The following is a 25369-nucleotide window of genomic DNA, read 5'->3' as shown; positions in this document are numbered from 1 at the left end:
TCATGATGGTTAATTTATTGTGGAAGAAAGAGAAGCGACACACAAAATGAGGTCTTCTCGTTTAATATTATAGATCCCCGTTTGTTAGTTGTTATGCACTTTCAATACTTAACACAATCACCTTAATGTTCCATTCCTGAAGCAATTAACACAAAAAACGTCATTCATACCGTTTTTAATTCAGTTCTTTCAGTCGCCTATACATGGCCCTCAAGGCATTGAATAAATTTCCAATATCCATACCAAGTAAAAATACCAAACTGAAAATTAGAATAACAGTACCGGATATACCAATCACACGCGAGCTTATTCGTTTGTCTTCCGCACTGGTGAGCGTTCGTTTGTAGTGTGAGGTTGATTTTTTGTCTACTTTAATATCACTGACAATTTTATCAATGGATTCTTGCATTGCTTCAGATGATATGTTGGGACTGATTGTTTTATTTCGAGAATTACACAAGGAACAATCACACGATGTTGCCGAATCTGTAAAAAATAGAATATGCAATCATGACAGAATTAATATTGATGGGTACCGTATAACATAAACTCCAGGAATTAAAATGAAATGAAAAAAAAAGAAAAAAAAACATTCCAAAGATTTTTTAATTCTGTTTTAACTAAATGCTTTTTTCATCAAGCGACATCGAGTTATATCCTGTTTCAGAGCTTTCAATATCCACAATATATCAGCAGAAAAATTTACGGTTTTAACTGCTAGTTTACTGATGTGAATTAACACGTATGTAAAGAAAACATTATTTCCCCCAAAAAAATAAAAAAATAAATAAATTGCCCGAGAGCTTTTCAACTGCTTCCATAGGCATGAAAAATGACACCTACCCCTAATTTTCAAACAATATTAAGGATGGTTTATTCTCATCTCATGGTTTTACTTTCGTCAGATATTCAGAATTGTCTAGTTTTATTTATTTAGTACCAATAGAAATTTCGGCCGCTAATCCCTTTTTCTTTTTATAATTTTATAACATATAGTTTGACCCCCAGTTTTTGGTGGGGTTCGTATGGCTCAGTCTTTAGTTTTCTATGTTGTTTCTTCTTTACTATTATTTGTCTGTTTTCTTTTTCTGTTTTAGCTATAGCGTTGTCAGTTTATTTTCGATTTATGAGTTTGACAGTTCCTCTGGTATCTTTCGCCCCTCTTCAAGGCCATTTAAACAAAAATAAAAAACTCCTTTTTATTTTTTCATGTTTTATTCATAAATATTATATATGTATTTGTAAATAAGTGTTGTTTTTGTCGTACTAAAACTTTTATTGTTATAATATGCAATAACGATAGAAAACTAGAAATGAAAATCACTCACGTTAAATAAAAAAAGCATTGTTTACAAACCTGTTGATACATCTGTCGTTAATACGTCAATATTTGTAGAAGGGAAACCTGATGTTCCATCTGTAGATTGCAATGTTGTTGTTTCGTCGACTACAATTAGTAATGAAATATATTAGTACAATATAACATGTTCGAACAAATTTGTTTCTACTATTGATATTTTTATAAAAATGCACTAGGTGACTTTAAGATATATTCAACTTTTCAATTTATAGCGAGAAATAGATCTCTATAGAGTAAAGGAAAACTAATTTTGAGTTTTCACAAACTTGTAATAATTGTTTTAAACTTGTTTTTCTCATTAATAATTGAATAACTGCTTTTAGGTTTAATAAACGTTTCTAAAATTTTTTTTATAACAAAGTCATACCTGTTGTTATGATTTTTGTTGTTAATGTCTTCATTTCCCCTATAATAAAAAGATCATTATGTAATATCACCATAAATCGAAAGCTAAAATAAAACGAAAACAATAGTCTTTTTGTGAAATAAGAAATATGGAAATTTTGAATATCACTTTGAAATTGTTTACGTCCAAAGTATATTTTCTAGATTTACAAAAACATTTGACGCTTAAGCATGTATCTAATTGAATGTGATATTCATATTCTCGGATAGTTTTCATTTCTTCAAAATGTTTTATTTTCTCTGCAAAAACAATTGTTGCAGTATGTATAAAAATATAAGATTAATAACCATTGACATAAAACATATTTAACGCATGTTCATGTACGAAGTCCGGCCGCTTTATGTTTGTTGCCGAGCGGTGACTTATAGTTGTTTAATCCTCGTTCTCTAGTCTCTGCTGGATATATATTTTTTTAAAGAAATCATACAGCATCGTATATAGTATGAATAAACCCCGCCTCTTTCTGTTTTACCAGTATCTTGTCAGGAGACATATCATAAAGGTGTTTGTCTTATTAATTGTAGTTCTCGTCTGTCTGTTTTTCAATACACCTGAACGTTTTGTTGGGTTGGGTTGTTTTGTTTGAACTGTTCACGGTTGTCGTGTTGTCGGAGCCTATTAAATATTTTCCTGCGACTGGTTTTGTTCATTGTTAAAGGCATTACGATGATATATTAAAGCTATCATCCAGGTCTGGTTAATAATCGTCTCCTAGATAATCGTCTCATTGATAGTCGTCTCATTGATAATCGTCTCATTGGCAATCGTCTCATTGATAATCGTCTCATTGATAATCGTCTCCTTGGCAATCGTCTCATTGATAATCGTCTCATTGGCAATCGTCTCATTGGCAATCGTCTCATTGATAATCGTCTCATTGATAATCGTCTCATTGGCAATCGTCTCATTGATAATCATCTCATTGATAATCTTCTCATTGGCAATCGTCTTATTGATAATCGTCTCATTGATAATATTCTCATTGATAATCGTCTCATTGGCAATCGTCTCATTGATAATCGTCTCATTGATAATCGTCTCATTGATAATCGTCTCATTGATAATCGTCTCATTGGCAATCGTCTCATTGATAATCGTCTCATTGGTAATCGTCTCCTTGGCAATCGTCTCATCGATAATCGTCTCATTGATAATCCTCTCATTGATAATCGTCTCATTGGCAATTGTATAGCAGTTTCTCAATTTATCTGCTCTAGTTTTTCCAGTGCTAGTCCAGTAAGTTTATTTATATTGAAACTGTTTGGTAGTAAACATATTATGCAAATATTACATAAAAAGTAAAAAAAAAACTTTAGTTTGATAAATTCGGAGACTCTCACATTACACATGATGCAATGCAAACACACCTAAGTAATGGAAACTTACCTTCAAAACATATTTTGATGAACAATGTCACACCATCATAATTATCCTCATTTTTTAAACAATAATCTGTATCTTTGCTGTTAAACAACCAACAATCGGCACAGGAACATCCGGGGAGATAAGCAGCCGCCCAGCATTCCACATCATTTGTATTGACTGAATCGAGACATTTCGTCTTACATGGTGATTGGCTAATTTCAAAACTGGCAAGATAGTCAGGTGACGCTATGGGTGCAGTATTACAACCCTTACCAGCAGGTCTTTGGTCAAACGTACATTGACCTGTGAATGACAAAATGTATTAAATAACACACAATTTATCTTAGATAAGAGGGGAAACAGGAGGAATTTAAAATTAATATTTTGTCCTTCTTTCCCCTCACCTGAGGAATATCAAATTGTCGTCACCTAGTTATGATTTTGAAATGAGGTTAACACCCGAGAGAGCCAGAACTTCTGTGTTGAAATAATTTATTATTGACATGGTCACAATTATAAATCAGCTGTTTGCCAAACTTTGAAATTTTGGAAAACATTAATGATTTTCTATCACAGAAATAGAGCACTGTTGCTGTATTCAGACAAAAACCTTCTGGAATTTTTGGTCATCAATGCTCTCTAACTATGTAATTTATTTGGCTTTCTTATCTTTTATGATTTAAGGCGTCACTGATTAGTGTTTTCAAGACGTAGCACGCGTCATAATTTAAAGCATGGTTTCTGTGATGAGTTTATCTTCAACACATATTTTTTCAGTTATTCCTGTGGTCGACCTATGGCTCCTGATTTCACTCCCGGTTTTTAGTGGAGTTCGTGTTGTTTCTTATTTCTTATTTTTATCTGTTGATGAGGGTCTCAAGATAGATTAGCGAAAGCTAATTGAGTCACCCTCTTTAAATAAAGTCATTACTTACTTATTTACTTACTTACTTACTTATGTAAATGTCCTTTGGTTTTGTGAGTCTTTGTTTACTCCTTGGTTTTGTTTGTTATTGTTTTATGGTGTCGACGTATTGACGTCACTTGTCTTATTTATTTATTGTATAAAAATGTAGTATGTGCAAGAAAGAAAACATCTCAACAGACACGCTTCATTTACTTGACAAATATTAGCACTTTTAATTGTAATGAAAACACGTTCAGTTTACACTATTTAAAATACCATACAATGCATCAATCGTTTAAGGAAAATAAAACAGTATGTTTTATTGTTAGACAACTTTATATAGATAGCATTAAGTATTAATGATTATAAAAGCTGCACGCATACAAACAAGAGACTTGAATACTTCATTAATCCGACATTTGAAGTCAATACTTGATTGTTTTTATTACTGCTCTTTATTTCACAAATAGTTTGAGAACACTTTTAGTTATACGGTCTCTAATCTTATATGCTGTGTTTTGTTCTTTTTGGCATGTTTCTTGTGCTGTAAGTTTGTCATCTACTTATACGTTCCTTTTATATCTTCCGCCTTTCGCTTTCAGGACAATATATATAAAAGCGTTGTTCACCTGTCATACTCTACATTTCTTGACGATTCGACGAATTTATAAGGGTTTTAGTATCATTATATATACCGGTAATAGCGTTGTTCACATATTATATTATTCATTTCTTGTATATATTCCCTTTGTTAACTATGAAGTAAAAAATAAAATTATTATGAATATCATACAAATACGTTCTTGTTTGTCTTTTAGTGTTTTGTTTGCCATGACGGTGTCATTTGGTCATCGAATAATGATTTGGAAAATTTTATTTGTGTCTTTCACAATTTGACATACCTACGTCCATTTCACATACAAACATGTGTTTTTGAGAACAACTATGCTCCAACCAGTCACCATTTGGTGGATTTAGTGCGAAACAAAATGACCCAGATGTTGTTGTAGGGTTTCCTATAGCATAGTTTGTCCATGCCGGTGCTGCATTATCCGTCCACTTTTCATTTCCGGTTGAATCTCGGCGTAAACCTGTCCATATAAAATCGTCTCTGTAAATATTTTCGAAAAAATGTTATGTTCATTGGAGTTTAAAGTTGGAAACAATAATATATAAAAGATTTGGGAGTATTGCAAATGAGAAACCAAAGGATTTAGGTGTAAGCAAATACAGATATAAAGAGAAATTCAACAACCTGAATAAAGTACAAACCAATAATTGATCAACACATATGAAAGGCAACAACCTATAATATATTGCGTTTTCGAACATAAGATAAACTGCGTTTTGCGTTTCAAACAGTAACATTCCAATATATGGAATCATATTACTTATTTTACTACATACTTGCATTGCTTAATAGTCTCGCTCTTCATATCAATTCTACCTTATCGTGTTTTACCTCTTTTTTACCGAGATAAATATTGGATTAAGACAGAAGAAGAAAACAATTTTAATACTTTATCGACAACATTGACTTATGTGATTACTAAGAAGACCAGAATGTCATCATGAAAGATTAAAAAGACAAAATGTATTAGGATTAACTCCAGAAACTTTATATATGACAAACTGAAGTGTATAAATTTGTACTACAGCTTGTGTTGTGATTCATGATTTACTTGTCATTACTTTTTTATGTAATCAATTGTTGTATATTGCCACAGGTAATATGCATATCCTTATCCAGTCTTGTATGAAAGTGTATTATTATTCCCTTGATGCTTTAAAAAATGTTGTGTTGTGTTGCTAACTGTTAGTCTCATGTGACTTTTTTAATATCATATAGATAAGATTACCGAATCAACAATAAGTAAAACCCATAGCGCACCGTTGGTCTTGAGGGAAAAAAATGGTATCTTTGAATTTTGCTTTGAAGGATTATTTCTGTTTATTAAAGAATTCAAAGGATATAAAACATTGAAAATACCTACAGTGATTCAAGTCCAAGTTCAGCCTTTATCAAATTAACGACAAAATCATTTTCTTGTAAAGTTTCTATATTCAACATTCTCATTTTCGAATCTTCACATATAACTTTCGCTTCTGTCCAATCTCTTTCTACGTTGTAAAATGTAAAATGTTGTTTGATGCTAGTCCCATGAACTACAAAATATAGATAGATAACAATATATATATATATGGCATTACAAAGGGGAGAAATTACAATAGAAACAATCAAATCATAGGTCAAACAAAAGTAGACATCCCCATGACAAATGCATATCAATAAAAATCAACACTAAAACTAGGGAAGAATAAGAATTATGCGTCTTGCTTTGTTCTTCTGAATTATATATGGATGAAATCAATTTCTGCATGTAAAGACACCGTATAAGATACCATATATTTAATAACATATTGACATTTTTACGGGACAAATTTACGAGCGATCGGTATGGACACTATTTTGATTGAGAATTATCGTTTCAAACTTTACATTTCCTTTTCTTATTTCAAAGGACATATATTTTCTTAGTATAAAATGCCATTTCTAATTTCAAACTTAATAACTCTGACTTTCAACTTGACATTTGATAGTGCAATATTCACGTTGCTAACCTCACAATTGGAACTGAGAAATGTGAAGTCAGATATGAAAAAAATAAAGTCTTAGATCTTATAGATACTATAATATTCGTCGGCTGATCTGTAGATTTAGCGATTGTTTACTATTCCAGATTGTGACGTTTCTGGAAAAAAGTAAAATCTCATAAGTACTTAACTCCGAGGAAAGTCTCTAATCAAATGGCAGAATCAAAAGCTCAAACACACCAAACGAATGGATAACAAATGTCATAATCCTGACTTGGTACAGATATTTTCTTATGTAGAAAATGGCGGATTAAACATCGTTTGAAAGCTAGCTAAACCCCTACTTGTATGACAGTCGCATCAAATTTCATTATATTCACAAAGATGTGTGAACAAAACAAACAGAAATAATAGGTAAAAATGTCACATATAGGGGTACATCAGTCAACATTGTGTTATAATCGTAATCACTATAAAAACAAACAAATATGTAACAAAGCAGCACAAAAAGGCATGTAGTCAGCACATTGGGGGGGGGGGGGAATGAAAGAAAAAATACCAAATTTACAATAGCACAATACCACAATGACGGGATATAAAAGTACAGAACAGGCACACATCATATGCATCAAAGAAACACAACAAGGCGTATATACACAACACATTAGCAAAAATGAAAGACAAGAATACAGTAAAAGTAATGTTCATAAAGACAAATAAAAGCATAACACGTTTTTAAGATGATAAAAAGCGTCAGTACCCAGAACCTATTCATTAAGACCATCGTGTACTGTTTGTGAAGTTGATACAGAATATTTATCAACACGGTCTTGGTACCTTCCGTTAGACTTTTTGTTTTTGAAAAACGACGAGACGTTCTTTGACATACTCCTGGTTAATCTACTTTCTACTCAGACAATGGTGACGTTTTACAAAGTCTGAGTATGACCTGCAAGCTCTTGAATACCGAATAAGTTGGGAAATGCATATTCCATTTGTTACTAGTTATAATTAAAAGTCTTACGTTACCAAGTAATTTATCCCAAACTGAATTAATTGCGAAAACACCCTTTCTGTTAAATTCAACAAATGTTACTATTTATTTTTTTCTTTAATAATAAAAAAAGGCAGCAATAGTTTACCAATGATTTATACATCCGAACCACTATCCCTGAAATTAAACAGAAACAAATATATTTTCAACAAAAGATTAAACACAACTAATAGCTGTTTACATACTAGATAATAAATACAGATATTGAAATTGTTCGTCAATAAGTGAACATAACTTGTTATCTGTAATTGCGTTATGTCATCAAGTAATATATCTAAAGCTTAATAAATACAAAACACACCCTTCAAGATATATCAAACCTATATGACTATTCATACTTTTTATATAAGTTCAGGGAACAAATAAACTCATCATAGATACCAGGATTGAAATTTTATATTTACGCCAGACGCGCGTTTTGTGTACAAAACACTTATCAGTGACGCTCGAATAAAAAAATGTTAAAAAAGCCAAATTAAGTACGAAGTTAAAGAGCATTGAGGACCATAATTTCCTAAAAGTGTTACTAAATACAGGTAAGGTAATCTATTCCTAAGGTAGAAAAGCCTTAGTCTTTCAAAAATTTCAAATACAGTTAATGTATAATTATGAACATATCAATGATAACTCAAGTCAACACAGAAGAGCTATCTACTGGGCTGGTGATACCCTAGATTTTACAATAGATGTGTTCATCAGTACCGCTTTCCTTCAAACTAAAGAGAAACAAACGCATTTTTAACAATAGTCTGTTTAAATACTGCGCGCATAATATAAACAACTATTGAAAAACTTGTAAAAAATATTTAAGGATATGAGAAAATTACTAGTTATCTTTAATTTATTGGGTGATTTCATAGATAGCATGCTTGTCCAGATAAGTTTAACCTATGTTACTATTTTTTTGGTAACAAACATCTAGCGAACAATAGTTTAGGGATAATAATTAGATTAATACATCATTACCAAAACTCCTCAACTTAAACGGAAATAAATATATTTTCATCAATGAAACTTAACACAACGAATGCATGGAATAGGTGCTTAAGAAACTAAATACAGTACAATGTATTGAAAAATTTGTTTGTTTAGTCTAAACATATTTATTGGTCATGGGTTGGGAAACAAGATATTGCAACTTATATTAATCCTTTTCCACTTGGTTAAACATTATTTCATTTATATGGAGAAATTACAAGTTATATTTTATTGATTAATATCACTGTGTAGCTTATACCATTTGAATCAAGAAATAATACATCCAACTAGATCGATATGAAAATATTAGTAAAATATTTTTTCAATAATAATATTTTGAAAAAAATGTTTCAGCGAACATACTTAAATCAAACCCTGTAAGTCAGCTATCCTTTCTCTTGGGCTATATAAGAGCGGAGAAAGATATATATGTACATTCACATTCGTTAGTCGACGGATTTTCTAAAATCCGAACGACGTGAACCCCACCAAACACTGGGTGTGATTTCATGTGCTCCTGATGATATGCATGATCCTGCTCAACACGTGGCACCTTTCATCTTGCTCATATTGGTGCAAACTCGATGATAAGTATAATTCTGGTAAAAGGGGACGGGATTTTTTCGTGACGACAGTTGGACATATCGGCTGTCATTTGTGTAACAGATATTTTCAAACGGTCAACTAACTCGTGATTGCTTGCATAAAAGTTACGAAAGGATGATTTCAACTCTACAACTTTTAGTCAGTTGTTTTCAAAATTTTCCATTTGTTATTTATCTCAAAATTTTACCTTGAGCTCTCAACTGTATGATTAAAACAAATATTGAAATTGCTGCTAACAATTTAAAATGTCGGTCAGAGATAAGTGCTAGCTATACATTATTGTTTTATGTTCACATGTTAGCACAAATAATAATCAATATTGATCGTAAAAATTCATATAATTGCAAAAAAAAAATGAATGACAAAACATTGTTCCATACAATAATTATAACCCTTTGACAAAAGTGAATGCAAGAATCTCAAAATAAATCTAAGATCACCTTTCATAATACCGTTTCGATCTCTATTTTGAAATCTAACATTGTTATATTTAATTTAACCGACACTGTCAATAGATTAATAGCAATTCTCTGTAACCACCAACCAAGTTGCGGCACGCATAGTCTCAGATTTTCTTGAAACTTGGTCTGTTGGTAGCTATCGATAAACTAACAAGAAAAATGTTGACAAAAAATTTGTTTATGCCCCCGTTGCCATGGTTACGGGTCCCCTTGGATTTTGCCTCAAAAATGCATATTTTGAGGATCAAAAATGACCCATTTTAAGCAATTATCATGCAGACATTTCAAGTTTTATGAATATTTTGACTATAATTAATTAAAATATATCACTTTATGAGTAAGATGAAAGATAAAAATTATTTCTGAAAAAAGGAGAAGAAGGGGGCAGCACTGGTTCAAAAAGTGGAATTTTCAATGTATTCAAAAAGGCAAATAATAGGCATTTTGCATGACATAATTTCACACTTTTGCATCCACAACCAATTATACTACAGTGATAAATGTAAATTATGGCTGTTGCCTAGGAATAATTCATCATTAAAGGTTTGGGAAATAGGTAGCTAGGGTGGTTGCTATGGGAACATAAAAGTGTCATTTTTGGTATTTTGAAGAAAAATTTTGACATTGTTATTTAAATAGTTCAAAAACAGTGACAAATACAAAATAAAAATTACTTGGGACATGTTGTGCATTCAATGACCTGAAAGTTGAACTCAAGGTCAAAGGTTATTTATGACCTTGACTTTGACCTTCGGTCTTTTTTTATTTAATTTTGTTAGAAATTTTATCAAATAAACCCAAAAAGTATTTAGAAAAAGTGTTTAGATAAAATTTTGCTTACATTTTGTTTGAAAGCAAAATACCAGAGGTCAAGGTCATGTTGAAAGTTCATAGCAACGACTCTTACTTGATTTAAAAGGACCTAGCAACCATGCATAGTTAGGTTCAGATTGATATTAACTATGATATACATCCTAGTAAAAAGTTGAGGGGTCAATATTTTCAACATAAACTATACCAACCATTCTCATATAATCAGAAAATGCATAGCAACCATCCTTGTATTGGTGCTTTACTAAAGACTTAATTCATTCTTCCATTTAGACTCTCAAATTTCTTTAAAGAACATGTATTTTGTTTCTTTAATAATTCACATACATGAGTGTACTCAAGTAAATTTCAGCAAATTTGTATCCTGTTCTTACTTAAATTTCAAATGCTGTTTTTTTCAAAAGTATTTCATCAATATTACGAAAAAATACCAGTTGAATCATTATATCATTTACTAGGGGGCTCGTGTTTAACTTTTATGTTCTTAATCTTGAATCTTCAACGCATGTAAAAAAGTTACATGTATGTAACAAAACATTATTTTTATTGAAACTTATATGGATAAATGAACAATTTAATAGTAAAAAATACCAACAAGACTCAATTATTTATTCAAAATATTCGAAAATTTCATTTTACTCCATATAGGCGTTTTGCCTTTTAATGAATACTAGTACTTAAGGAGAAAAATTCAAATAACAGCATTTTTTTCTTGTTTCCTTATCCCAATTATGTACTCTTTTTTAGTTACTCTTGTAGCTATACATGTATAGCTTATTGTATATTAATATAATTATGTAAATACTTACATAAGCGATAGTTACCCCAAATTGACTTTAAAGGGTATTTACTCTTATTAGGGGTTGTCAAATGAATCTAAGGTAGATTCATGGTATACCGCCATCTTGGATTGCACAATCACAGTACAAATTGGTCTTGTTATTTGCCTAAATCGACAACGGAGAATGTACTTATAAAAAGGGGCGTTTACGCCCCCTCTCAAAAGAAGTCTTCATTCAAACCATTGCTAGCTTTAGTATAGAAACTTTTAAAAAAATGATTTTTTTTGTTCCGGTAAAAAGAAGGTTGCCTAGCAACCATTTTTACTTCTTAATATAATTAGCACATACGAATTAATGTATCTGTACAAATAACCATATTTTCCAGATAAGATGGTTGGTTTGAGGATAACTTGAAGTTACAAATGAGTAGTCACTTCAATTTGAGTTCATAAATTGCTTAGCAACTACTTAGCAACAGAAAAATTCCTGAGCAACGGTTAATAAATTGTGATTGTGACCTCTGAAGTATGAATCTAGCAACATAAATTTCATAAAAAAAAACAATTGTCTTTATTTTTTTTAATAAAAATTTTCTTTTCAAATGAGCCATTTAAGGAGAGATAACTCTTTCAGTAAAACAAAATATACTGGACCTCTAGGGATTTTTTTTAATTATTACTTATAGCGAGAAAACGAGTTCAGTGACACCATTGTTTCTTTCTATTTCTTAAAACATATGATGAAACCTATCTTTCCACAATTATTAAAAATTCTATCTCAAAGTGTTTTTTTCAAGAACAATCTAACCAAATTTAGGCAATTTTCAATGGTTTGTAGCTTGTGAAATAGCATGGTTTAAGACCCAACCCTTTTATTATATTTAAAAAAAAAGCATAGTAAAATCTTTATTTTAGCAAATAATAAGAAAATTCTGTCTCAAAAAGTATATTTTCATGATCTACCTGAACCATTAAATTATTTGTAATCGTATCTTGTTGATAATTTTTGAATTTCTAGTTTCCTCCTGCTATAATATGGTATTTTTTATATAAGGCAAAAAAGCACACACAGTCTTTATAGGGCAATAACTGCAATAAAAATCAGCTGACGATTTCGACGAAGAAGAACTAGTGCTGCTGATAATCTATTAAATGTAATGTTTCTCTTTCTAAAGGGAAGTTATATTAGTTATTGTTTTCAAGATAATAGGCAAAAAAAAAAACATAAGTATCTTCTATTTAAGCCACGTAAGCCATCATTGGATACATTTTTAAAGTACATTATAACTCTAATGATGATTGTGTCCAAATCTTGTTTGTGGAGATGTCCGGTTAAAAGATAATTTTTCCAAAAATGTTACATTTTAGACACTTTAAAAGTGTGTACTTCACTTGAATCAATCAGTTTGTGTTAAAGATATGAACTGATTTGGTCATTACAAATACATGTACTGAAATTCATGTTCAAATATGGATATAAATCAAATTGGCTATTACATTTCATTTTGTTTTAGTCTAAAATGGAAGTTATCGAATTCATGTCTTGTCTCAACATTTGTATAAGTAAGTGCTCAATTTCCTAACGCTTGTTTCAATGTGTTGTCAAAGATGACTCATATTTATCTAACACACGCTTTCTACTTTCTTATAAATAGTGTTATAGTTTATTTTTTAAGCTAATTCTATATTTTGGGACCAAAAGGGGTCCTGATTGGCCTAGTCTGTTTGATTACTAAATCTCAATTGGCACTGAGACTCTGTTAAAATAACTTTTGCTAAACACACAAAGTATTTTTTAATATTTTTTTTTTAATCTTCCACTGTTGATATACAAAAATAGCAATGGATAGATCCAGGGTATTTATATAAGTTAGGAAAGAGCATTTTATCTTTTGTGATGGGGATGATGGAAGTTTAACGAAATGAATGTGATAGTGTCTTGATCTGAAGATAAATAATATTGCCCAAAACATGCTAAAAACAATTTTTTGAACATTTAGATGCACATTTAAAACTATTTAAAATACAAAAACAGTGTGTATGATATGAAAAAAATTTCGACGAAAAATATGAAATAGTCGAGCCTTATAAGTTATATCGAGTGAAAATGAATATATTGTCTATGCATAACTTCTTTGCTTGAAAGGCCAACTTCAACCAAAATAAACTGATCAATCTCTTAGCAGTTATATTCCTTTTCTCTTCTTCTTGTAGATATAAATAATTTGCCTTTAATTAACATTTGGTTGTCTTCTGGAGAGTTGTCTCATCAGACGACATCTTTTAAACTTTTGTATATATGTGTTATCAGTCTCATGAAATTAAATTTGCTGTATTATTTACTTTTTCGGGTTAGAAATGTGTTTTTTATAAAAAAAAATCTAATTTTTGTCCAAATGAAATCTAAAATAAACTGTTGCTGTTCAGTTTTTCTAAATAATTTATTGGTTGCTATGTACTTTTTCAATATAAATCGATGGTTGCTAGGCATTTTCCTAATATAAATAAATGGTTGCTAGTCAGTTTTACACTTTAAATGAATGATTGTTTACAACTTATGTGATGAGACCCTCTAGACCTTTGAAGTTAGGTCTATGTAATAGTTTATATAGTCCTGAATGAAATCATGTATGGTTGCTAGGTACATTTTTTATCAAATAAGGGTGGTTGCTAAGCACTTTTGACATGACCTTGACTCTTTATTTTTCATATGTTGATAAAAAGTGGCTTCAAACATCCTGATAATTTTCTCCATGTATAGTAGTAGCCGCTTTCTATTATATTTCCTTTCAAAATTCAATAAATATTCACAAGGTCAAAGGTCAAGGTCATCCATGACCTTTTTTTGGTCAAATTATTGGTAATTAAATTGACAATAGTTTGCACATCATAGTCATTCAATAATATTTACTTTTGTGGATTATTTTAATCAAATGGCTAAATTTTAGAGGTAAAAAGGCAAAAATGACACATTTCTGTTTCCATAGCAACCATCCTAGAACCTAATTTCCCAAACATTTTGTTATCATTTTTTGATGAGAAACATCGATACTTTTCATTCATAACCACAGGTTAAATGGAGGTGGATGCAAAAATGTCTATTTTCTTCATACAAAATGTGTAAAATTTGTATTCTGAACTATATAGAAAAATGACCTCTGCTTCTGCAGTTGTGACAATATTCAGCCCTAATATTTTTGTATATATGACATTGCTATTTTGTTTGTTAAGTTTCATGTTTCTAAAAAATATTTACAAATATCATTAATTAAAACCTAGTTTTGATTACGAATGACTGCAAAGTAGTTGTTTTTTCGATGCTAAATTCCTCAAAATTTGCGGGAAATCTCATTCACTTGGTTGCCATGGCAACCATGACCTAGCAACATTTGGGTGGGCATTTTTCTTACTTTTTTACATGATTACATGTTTTGGCTAAGTTTCATGGAAATCGGTGACTATGCGTGCCGGACCCCCTATACAAAAAGGTTGGTGGTTACAGAGAATTGCTCTTAACCGTTCATGGATTGCGATCCATTATTGTTTTCAAACATGTATATAACCATCACATTTTAAGAACATGGAACGTAATTTAATTTGAATTGAAAAAATCTCTTAAAATTGAACGGATTTTAAGTCGATTTAAATGTTTTTCTTCTGCATACAATCTAAAACATAGAAATTGAAAACCTGATAATCATGTAGCTATTGAAATAATTTATAAGTTTACAACATTGGTAAAGTCCGGTTGACTCGTGTATGCAATACAATAAACTATATGTATCTCAGAAATTGTTGCACCTCGGTGGTCTTTTCTATTTTATAAACAATTTTTATGTAAAAATCACGTTTGGCTCCTCGGGAACACAAATTTCTTCAAACAAAATATGTGCACACGGTCAACACTTTTAAAACAAAATATCTTTAAAGAAATAATAAAAATCAGACAATTATGTTAATTCAGGTCTTTCTACTTTTCCGTGGAAAGACCTATTGCTTTTCTTCTGATTTTTTCCTCTTCCGCCTGATTTATTTCCTTCACTGTTTTTTTTCGCAAGATGTCACTTAGATATTTGGAATATGATATTGTACAGTGTTTACGCTTTTGAAACTAACATTGCGTAACCGAATATGTTAGAGCAATCCCCCGAACACTCCTTTTTTGTAATTTTTGCAACCGTATAAAAACTGACAAAATTTTTCTAAATTGCTCGTTATATACTTAGGAGATTTCGTTTAATTTTGACCGAAGCCATATAAAGATTCCATAGCCGAGTTATTTCAAATTTTGTATTTGATATAAGTGAAATGTATTCGTAATTAGAAAACCATGAGTGATAGAGGCTTAGGGTCTTTTAATTTGAGGTCCTAGGTCCAAAAAATTGAAAATTAGGTAAAGGTCAAAAGTCAAGGGCATGTTCAAAATTTTGATTTTAGCTTGTTATCACTCATTTTCAGAAATCGTATAAGGCATCGACAAAATATTTCACAGAATTGTCAGTTGTGACATGTCGTAACACAAACATGTTAGTATTATAATTCATTAAAAATATATAGTAGAGGCCTAGACTCTTTTGATTTGAGACACATGTTTCATGACCTTGAAGTTGTTGGCACGGTCAAAGCTTGAATTGACGTTCTAGATTTTGACCTTTGCTTTAACTTTTAATGTATGCATAATAAACCTATGGGACTTTATGCATTAGGTTGCAAGTCATATGACCTTGAAGGAATCAACTGGAAATGACCTTTTGTAAACCGGAAGTATCCATTTTTTTTGTACTTATTTATTGTAAAAGTACATAGAACCATATATTTTGAAATCAGTGTTAAGTAAACTATCAAATGAGACCGAAATTGACATTTTTCAAACCGGAAGTAACAATTTATCTCCCTTATTTAAAAAAAAATGTGTTGAAACCATATACTTTTAAATTCAACGTACAATAAGTTATCATTTGGCACTGAAAATTACATTTTTAACCGAGTTTTATTATTTTTAACATAAAGATATATCGTTTCGGGTGGAAAGACCTTTAATTATTCTCTGAACAATTGGTTTTTAATTGTCATTTATAATTTTTTGAACTATATAAAATAAAAGACTTAAATGATCTTGTTGTGTTTTTACAAGCATCAAATGAAAAACAAAGGCACACCAGACGCGCATTATTTTGCAAAATACTAGTTATATAGAACCTCTGAAATCAAGCAGTAGGTCAAAATAAAATAAATTGCGAATACTTAGTATACATGGTATATATAAAAGTGCTTCCTGTAAGGGCTTTAAATGCATCGGTATTTGAATAGCTTCAATAGTTAACAAAAAAATGTTCAAAGAAAACTATCCCGTCTCTTGGCGTGTAAAACCCTTTTGAACGAAACTTTCAGTAGGTGAGGCATATGCCCAGAAGTTGTAAACACGAAAAAATATATTCCAGGCTTATAATTAGGAATATCAGACTTGAGTTAGTCTATAGTTGACTCGTCAGCAATTTTGACAGTTGGAAAAGCAATTCAGTTGTTAATGTGATGACCAAAGTTCAAAAACTAATTACTAAGTCAAATCTGGTTTATACCAGCTCAACTTTCTCACTGGTTTTTATAGACGATAATATAAGAGATCTATTTGTTATAGAAAACAAAGGTAAAAATTGATTCTTTACAATGCATTCTTTAGAAATCACTGTATATTCATGACATATTTTTTCTCAAAATGTTGACATTGAAATCGCTAAAATTATATGTTAAATATCATAAAAGATTTAATAAACTAATAGGTCTTTTAAAGTTTGAAAAGAGTTACACTTTTAAATGACTGAAGTGTTAAAAATTTGGTGAAATCAATCTTCAAAGCATTTATTTGCAAAAGAAAAGACCCATTAGACTCAGTAAATAATTACGCCTGTTAATGCATGATTCTTTGACAAACAGATTTCAATTTTTTGTTTACAAAGATACTAAGAACTGTTCTTCAAGACTTGTCAATAAAAGGAAGTTCCGATTTGAGACATTGTTTGACTATCCGATACAATGAACTTGACTCCATTAGTGGTAAAAGTACATACGATATTTCAAGGTCGTGAAAAGCATAACCGGGAAATGAAAGGGTTATTTTGTGTCACGGAATAGTATTAGTTGCACGTATATTGATGGTGTAATAAGTAATTTATCAAAACATGTAAATTTGATGCAAGTAAACATTTTGAAAAGTTTCCAATTCAAATCTCCTACCACGGAGTAGAAACAGATAAAGCAAACTTGTTTTTGTTTTGACTGGAAAGCTGATACACTATTCATACTAAATCCATTAAGTATTCTATATAAAACATGAAAAGAAGTAACATCATGAACATAGAGACCTAATAGGTTATTTTTTTTAATTACAGACCTAAACGTATGATATTCATTGTCAATAGATATCATATGTACCAGGATTGTAACTTAATACGCCAGACTCGCGTTTCGTCTACATAAGACTCATCAGTGACGCTCAGATCAAAATAGTATTAAGCAAGACACGTACAAAGTTGAAGAGCAAGTTCGTATATTTCAGATATAAGCATACATCAAGAAAAAAAAACCATATTTATTTATAAAAATGAATTTTTAAGAATCATTTTCTGAAGATTTATAGAAGTCAAACAGACTATAACATCCCCCCCCCCCCCGTAGAAACTCATTAACAGTATATTGTCTTAATAATTCTTATATGATTTGCATATCAATAAATACTTGAATTGGATTGGTCAATTAGAATTTTCCTCTTGGTTTACACTTCCAAAAACTATGTTTCCGAAACTACTTTCGTAATATATTCATGCGCGATACACATCCTTGCAGGGATACTTGGATTTTCAGCCAATTGAGATTAAAAATTAAATGCATTACAGTTGTTTCTATTCTAATGCATATATCACAAAAAAAGAAGTAAAATAAATGCAATAAAGCTTCGAAAATGTATAAAAAATGAAATTTAGATAAATTTCGCGAAATTTCATGAAGAATTTGGCGAATTTACGTCATGGCAAAACACGACGTCATACTAATACATAATGAAAACTTCAAAGGGAAAGATTATTTCGTTACGTGTACGCTTCAAATTCGGATAATATCATATTAAAATGAAGTTGTGGAGGTAGGTGATATTTTATTTTAGATTCCGTTGCGATTATTGCGATTATTCCGGGGCTCTTACTCACAAACTTTACATAAAAGTCCTTCGGACTTTAATTCAGTTTGCGAGTTAATCGCTTCGGTTTACACATCAATAACCTCTAGAAACAAATGTGTTTAATCCTATATTAAATGTCATACAAAGCAGGTTTCGTTGATTAACGACACAGACATATATTGCTCAACATATTAGTTACCAGTTTCTAATACAAATATATGCGTTTAGCAGCTTGAAATATAAAAGAAGCTCGTTAGGGAAGAACATTATCATTTTATTCCTATTCCTCATTAGACTACATTTTACTTTTGCTCTTACTTACATCTTTTTAAAGAGAAACTCTTTGATGCAGATTTAATTTAAAAAAACAACAAAATATAACAAAAAACAATGGTTTACTGAATTGCAGGCTCTTGACTTAGGAATGTTTGTTAAATAATAAAGGCAACAGTAGGATACCGCTCTTGAAAAGTCTTAAATTGATTGAAACAAAAACAAATCCGGTTAACAAACTAAACCGAGGGAAACACATGAAATATAAGAGGAAAACAAAGAAACAACAGAAACACTGAAGTGAACAAAAAAACAACAACAATGCAACACACACAGAAACGAACTATAAGAAAACAACTGCCATTTTCCTGACTTGGTACAAGACACTTTAAGAAAAAAATGGTAGGTTGAACCTAGTGTGCTAGCCAAACCTCGCACTTTAACGACAATGTTAAATATAACACTAAAATTACACCATTTCATGACAGGAGTATTGTAAAAATAAATGCAAAAACATTCAGGAGAGAGAAATACACAAATAAACAATACAATAGAACTTTTCGACATGCTAACCACAGAATAAAAACAAACATGTAAAACAACAAGACGACAGTAGTGTACTGGTTTATAAAAATCGATCAGGAAGAGACATATATAGGACAAAAAAAAAAAACCCCGAGGGAATCGTGTGTACTACAAAGTGAGCGAGGCTGGATGTTTCAATTGTGTAAAAAGTAAAAATATAGTATAACAAAATTAACAAACTCCGAGGAAAAAGTTCAAATGGATAACAACTGTCATATTCCTGACTTGATGTTAATTGTGATAAAATAATTATAATGACAACAATTTGAGAACAAAACAAACAGACATAAGAGGTAAAAATGTTAAAAATAGGGGTATAGCAGTCAACATTGTGTCATAATCTACATCACTATAAAAACAAACAAATATGTTAAAAAAAAAACGAAAGACAATATCAAAAAAATACTATAGCACAATAACACAATGACAGGATGTATAAGTACCGAGTAACGTTAAATTAATATTACCAAACATAGACTAAACAGTAAATGTAATAAGACAAATACCAAAACACTATTTACAAAACACGTAATTAAGAATACAAATAACGTCAGTACCTATAATCAATACTTTAAGACCATCGTGTATTATTTGTGATTTAGATACAGAGTGTTGTTCAACAAGGTCTTTGAATCTTCCGATTAACTAAATCTTTTTTGACATAACCCTGGTTCATTAAATTTCTTCTGAGATACTAGTGACATTTAACAAAGTCTGAGTAGATAATTATGCAATGAGTTGAGATATATATTTATATATATCCCATATTCAGGTGGAATTGGTATATTGCTACTAAGTAAGGAGGAAATTGATTATTTTAAAATTTAAATCGTCTTGTTTGTGTAATAGATTCTGCAACATTTTATGTCAAATTCGAGATATAAGTTTTAAAGTGAGGCAGAGCAAGCTGTGTCTTTTTTTTTCTTCAATTTCTAATTGCGAATAAATAAAGGCAACATAAGTATTATTTAAGAATTGAATGCTGCTTTTTGTAAATTTATTGGGGTGTAAAAGCGTTGACCGAAGTTCATACTAAAAATGTGCGCACGGTCAACGCTTTTACAACCCTATAAAGTTACAAAAAGAAGCATTCAATACTTATAATTACATTTTTTTTTAGCTAGAATCATGAAAACACGAATTTTATCAAGTTTTCATTTAATTTACCTGTGCACTTTATTGTGGGACCTCGTGTCATCATGAATGATAAACATTATTGTCTAATACAATTGTTTCAGGAATAGCACGTGATGTGCTGTTAGCCAATCAGAATAACGTATTATAATGAAACATACATGTAATGTAATTATATACTGTTGTTCGAAATTAATTAATCGATTGAGAAAAAAAACCAAACCAAGGTTACAAACTAAAACTTAGGGAAACACATCAAATATAAGAGGCGAACTACGACACAAAAGAAACACTAAAATGTAACACACATATAAACGAACTATGATATAACAATTGCAATTTTCCTGACTTGGTACAAGACATCTTAAGAAAAAATGGTGGGTTGAACTGGTTTTGTGGCTAGTCAAACCTTAATGATATATTGATGAAATCGTCTTCTGCTACGCATGCATCATCCATCATACGAGTTTAAATTAAACCTGGGACAGTAATAGCTTAACCACACAACATAAAAATACAAAAATGTATGTTTTCCAAACTTTATACCATTTCAACTTACATTAACACACTTTATCTACTTTCACGACTAAAGGAAAGGTTATTCAAAAATTAAACCAATTAAATTTGCACTATATCCTATGCAAACAAGAACAACACTAAGAGAACCGTGCTAAGCATTACAGTTTCTATTGTTGGTATTTAATAGCAAATGTTTGAAATATAAGTCAAGTTTCACTCCACGGTGTAAATCCGGATTTACTATGATTTAACTCTTGTGACTAGAAAATGCACAAAAAAAACTGTAATTAAAACATGTATAGTAATAATGAAACTAATATTCATAAAAATAATATTATTTATAATAACTGAAATACTACTACTTTTTGTACAACTATGTATGATATTACTTAACGAAATTAAAAAAGTAAATAAGTAGAATAAAGACAAAATTCATTTACAAATAATCAGTTCAATTAGTATATAAACTCACCAAATATAGCTTTCAACATTATAACGAAACAGTTGTAATTCCACATAATTTTACAGAAGCTTTTACATCAGTATACTTTACTGCTTATAGGTAAAAATCAACGGTATATCTTAATGGCAGAGTTTCCTCGACAGATAAATGCTTTATTGTTTAAATTATCATATCGATTCTATGATATCATATAGATTTCAAAACATACAAATGAAATTGCTTTTATTAAATATATGTTTCTCATCCTATTGCAGTGTAGTTTTCATTTGCATACTAATTTTCTTGTTTCGTAAGACGAATGTAAGGAAACGGTAAAAGAAACAATTAGTTCATTTGAATCTCAACCGTACACAAGTTTATTTACCTGTCAAAGCATTGTCTTAATAAAACATGTTTTGGGGATTCTATTTTACCTAAAATATTTGAAAAATTATCCATTCACAAGAAGTTTACCTTGCATAGAATGAAAAGAAAATACACATCCTTTTAAATGTCCCATTAATTTTCAAATTTATTGTTCTTTTTAAGAAGGCTTCGTTCTTATGTTGTACTGTTATACCACTGTCTAATGTTAGGTGGATGGTTGGTATCCCGCTTACATGTTTAACCCCGCCACATTATTTATGTATGTGCCTGTCCCAAGTCAGGAGCCTGTAATTCAGTGGCTGTCGTTTGTTTATGTGTTACATATTTGTTTTTCGTTCATTCATTCATATAAATAAGGCCGTTAGTTTTCTCGTTTGAATTGTTTTACATTGTCATATCGGGGCCTTTTATAGCTGACTATGCGATATGGGCTTTGCTCATTGTTGAAGGCCGTTCGGTGACCTATAGTTGTTAATGTCTGTGTCATTTTGGTCTCTTGTGGACAGTTGTCTCATTGGCAATCATACCACATCTTCTTTTTTATATGTAAATCATCCTCAATAGCGTCCTTATAGTGAAATAAGGACTTTTGTTTTGGAGCAATTGCATTGAATGTGCATGTTTATTCTGTAACAAGTTTTACTTTTTCATCAATTGACCCTTTTATGCGATTTCACCTCAAAGAAAGTGGGGGTGCCTTGTTTACATTTGACAATATCAAGAGAAGGTACTTATAATAATGGATTTCATTAATTTTTTACCTTACTTGTCAGCGGATTGTGATCTCACTTTCTAGTAGCAATGAATAAAACAGGTAACACGACAGTCCTCTTTCATGTAGAAACCATCTTTTTATTCATTTGAAAGTTCTTTTATAATGCGATTGTAGTGTGCAAATAGATTTGTCACTGAAAGGTATCCGCCAAAGATTGAGTCATTTTAAGCAATGACTAGTGCCAAACATGCAGAAGAAAGATAAGTGAACTGATAAATTATTGGTGTCGAAGTTTTCGGAGGAACGGCACACCTTTCCGGAGCTTTTATGTGCGATTTGTTTATTGGCAAATGATGTATTGCTTAATATTTTCAATATTGGTTTTTGCTGTAAATCATTTTATAAGAATAATGAAATATGGAATGATTACTAATTAGTCTACTTTCCGGGGAAAAAAGGAGATAAAAATATGTTGATGTGAACGGATATATGTCATTATACAGCTTTGAACAATTGGTAGAACCGAATCTTAAAGAAGGTATTTTTAAAAAAAGCATCGCTTTGCCAAACAGTGAAACAATGCAAATAGAAAACTAATGGCATACATTTTATATTGATACTATAAACGAAAGACAAAAAATGGCCAACACAATATACCATAAATACACAGTTCCATAATTAATGCCAACCTTATCAGAAATTCCCTGTCATCACTTAATAACACAAAGGTTCCCATAAAATGTTGACGTCACTGTAGAAAATGTCTGTCGCAACAAAGGAATCGTGATGCATAATATCAATAGTACAAGTATCAACTGTCGCTGATAAATGAATAGCGATAAAGTACATCCTGGTCAAATGTTATCATAGTTAAAACTAGTGCATATAAAACCAATCGATTTGTCATACACTTTGTCTAATATACTTATACTAAATATTTAATAAACACAACAAAATTTTTTCAGAAAATTTGCTTGCTATAAAAATGATGTCAATTCAGCTTTACAAATTAATTTGTGATCACATTCTTGTATACTCTTTAAGAGTATGATAATGAAAAATATCGAAGGAATTTAATAAGTCTTAACGATTTCTTCTTCAATTTTAGACATTTTTTATTTGAAAGTCCTTGAAAATGTATTGTATTACAAATATTCTGAATGAATACTTGCATGAAGTTTCAATTTTGTTGGATTATTTCATGCTTCATTTAATGTTTGCTAATGATATCAATTATAGGGAAAATAATAATATACTATAATAAACCAAAGCAAATTAAGTGTAAAATTAGGAAAACAAGTCATACGACAATAACTATCAAAACCAATGAACAAACAAAGTCTTACAAAACCAAAGGACATTTACATCAACAGTTATAGATAATAAATAAGAAACAACACGAACTCGACTAAAACCCGGGCGTGAAATCATGTGCTCCGGAAAGGTAAGCATTTCCTGCACCGTATACGGCACCCATCGTGTTGGTCAGTTCGGTAATGATGGAAGGTTATTATGACTGAGGAAGAATATCAGATATTTTTTCTGACACACTTTTGTCATAATGGCCATAATTTGTTGATATATTTTCAATATACAAATCATGATTCAAAAGAACGGATTAATACCGTTTTATTTCCTACTATGTATGCATCAACCACGATGCAAACTCAAATGAAAGTCAACAACATGATAGGGATTATGGCACAATAGGGAAATATGCAGATACGATTTTTTTTATACTTTCAGATCCAAGATAATGCAAAACAAATTTAAAAAATACTGAACTCCGAGTCGCACCTTCTTGACACGAGAAACACAGAAACGTTGTATTTGTTGACTAATTATTGTGTAAGGAGTACACCCTATTGATGTGTTAGTTGGGCTTTAAAGATGAAATCATACTTTTGTCGTTACGTTTTGTTCTATACTGAATCTCCTTGTCATTGTCTAGATATAAGATAAGTACCGATATCAGATAGTCCGTATATTGATATATTATTTGAGTATATAATTAAGATAAAGATTTATGTACAAAAACTGAACGAAAAACAAATATGTAATTCAGCAACAAACAATAACCACTGAACTACAGCTGATTGTTGGCTTTGTTTCAACTTTTTGTAGTTGTTTTTACTTGACCTACCACAAGAATATCCTACTACAGCGTATATAAACTTTCATAAAATAATATACTCCGGAGTCAAAACTCGATAGCACGAAAGAAGTAATTTTGAACAGTACAAATCTGGTGGGTTACTAAATAAATAGTTATTAATAATCAATATATGATAGAATTAAAACAAATCCCTAACATAGTTCCAAAAGTACTTACCAAAGATAACCCGGATTAGAAGCATGATGATTTTAAACTCCAACATTACAAAATACGTCCTCATTCTTCGAAAGTAAAATTTGAAATCAAAAGGTAAGCTTGTTAAAAGGCTGACAGCTCAAGTGATGATGCTTCAACCTGTCTTATGTATTTATCCAAACAGATAAATTATTTTATTAACGTTAATGCTAAAACGAGATCCATGCGTTTCAATAATTTATTATATCAGTGATAATAGCTAATTGACAAACTTATCGGAATTGTGGCTTCTTTCAATCTGGACTTTAGCATTGTTTAACCAGCATAGAAAATTGAATGTTCTTTCAATATATCAAGGGATTTCTTTAGTTAATTATGTTTTGTGCCAACATCTAAAAATTCATAGGAAATTAGTTTAAGATTTTTTCACTTTTGCTACATAACAAACTTAATTGATACAACTTATGAAATATGCGAAACTAATG

General features: G+C 30.6%; 1 protein-coding gene across 3 annotated transcripts; it reads right to left on the bottom strand.

Moving 5' to 3' along the window:
• On the bottom strand, positions 1 to 25010 carry LOC143056692 (uncharacterized). Of its 3 annotated transcripts, XM_076229843.1 has the most exons (8): positions 23263 to 23373; positions 7776 to 7804; positions 6033 to 6204; positions 4941 to 5149; positions 3153 to 3434; positions 1728 to 1766; positions 1358 to 1447; positions 1 to 486 (listed from the first exon to the last, which is right to left on the bottom strand). In XM_076229843.1, the coding sequence occupies exons 3-8, from the start codon at positions 6113 to 6115 to the stop codon at positions 176 to 178; spliced, it is 1014 nt and encodes a 337-aa protein (XP_076085958.1). In that variant the 5' UTR covers positions 6116 to 6204; positions 7776 to 7804; positions 23263 to 23373; the 3' UTR covers positions 1 to 175. The 3 variants fall into 3 exon arrangements, with proteins under 3 accessions (XP_076085958.1, XP_076085956.1, XP_076085957.1); XM_076229841.1 differs by lacking the exons at positions 7776 to 7804; positions 23263 to 23373 and adding an exon at positions 24906 to 25010; XM_076229842.1 differs by lacking the exon at positions 7776 to 7804 and having other exon boundaries at positions 23263 to 23377.
• Positions 25011 to 25369: the final 359 nt, after the last annotated feature.

This window comes from Mytilus galloprovincialis, chromosome 13 (assembly GCF_965363235.1).
Source record: "Mytilus galloprovincialis chromosome 13, xbMytGall1.hap1.1, whole genome shotgun sequence".
NCBI lineage: Eukaryota > Metazoa > Mollusca > Bivalvia > Mytilida > Mytilidae > Mytilus > Mytilus galloprovincialis.
Note: the sequence above shows the minus strand (reverse complement) of the source record. Positions and strands in the feature narration are given on the sequence as shown.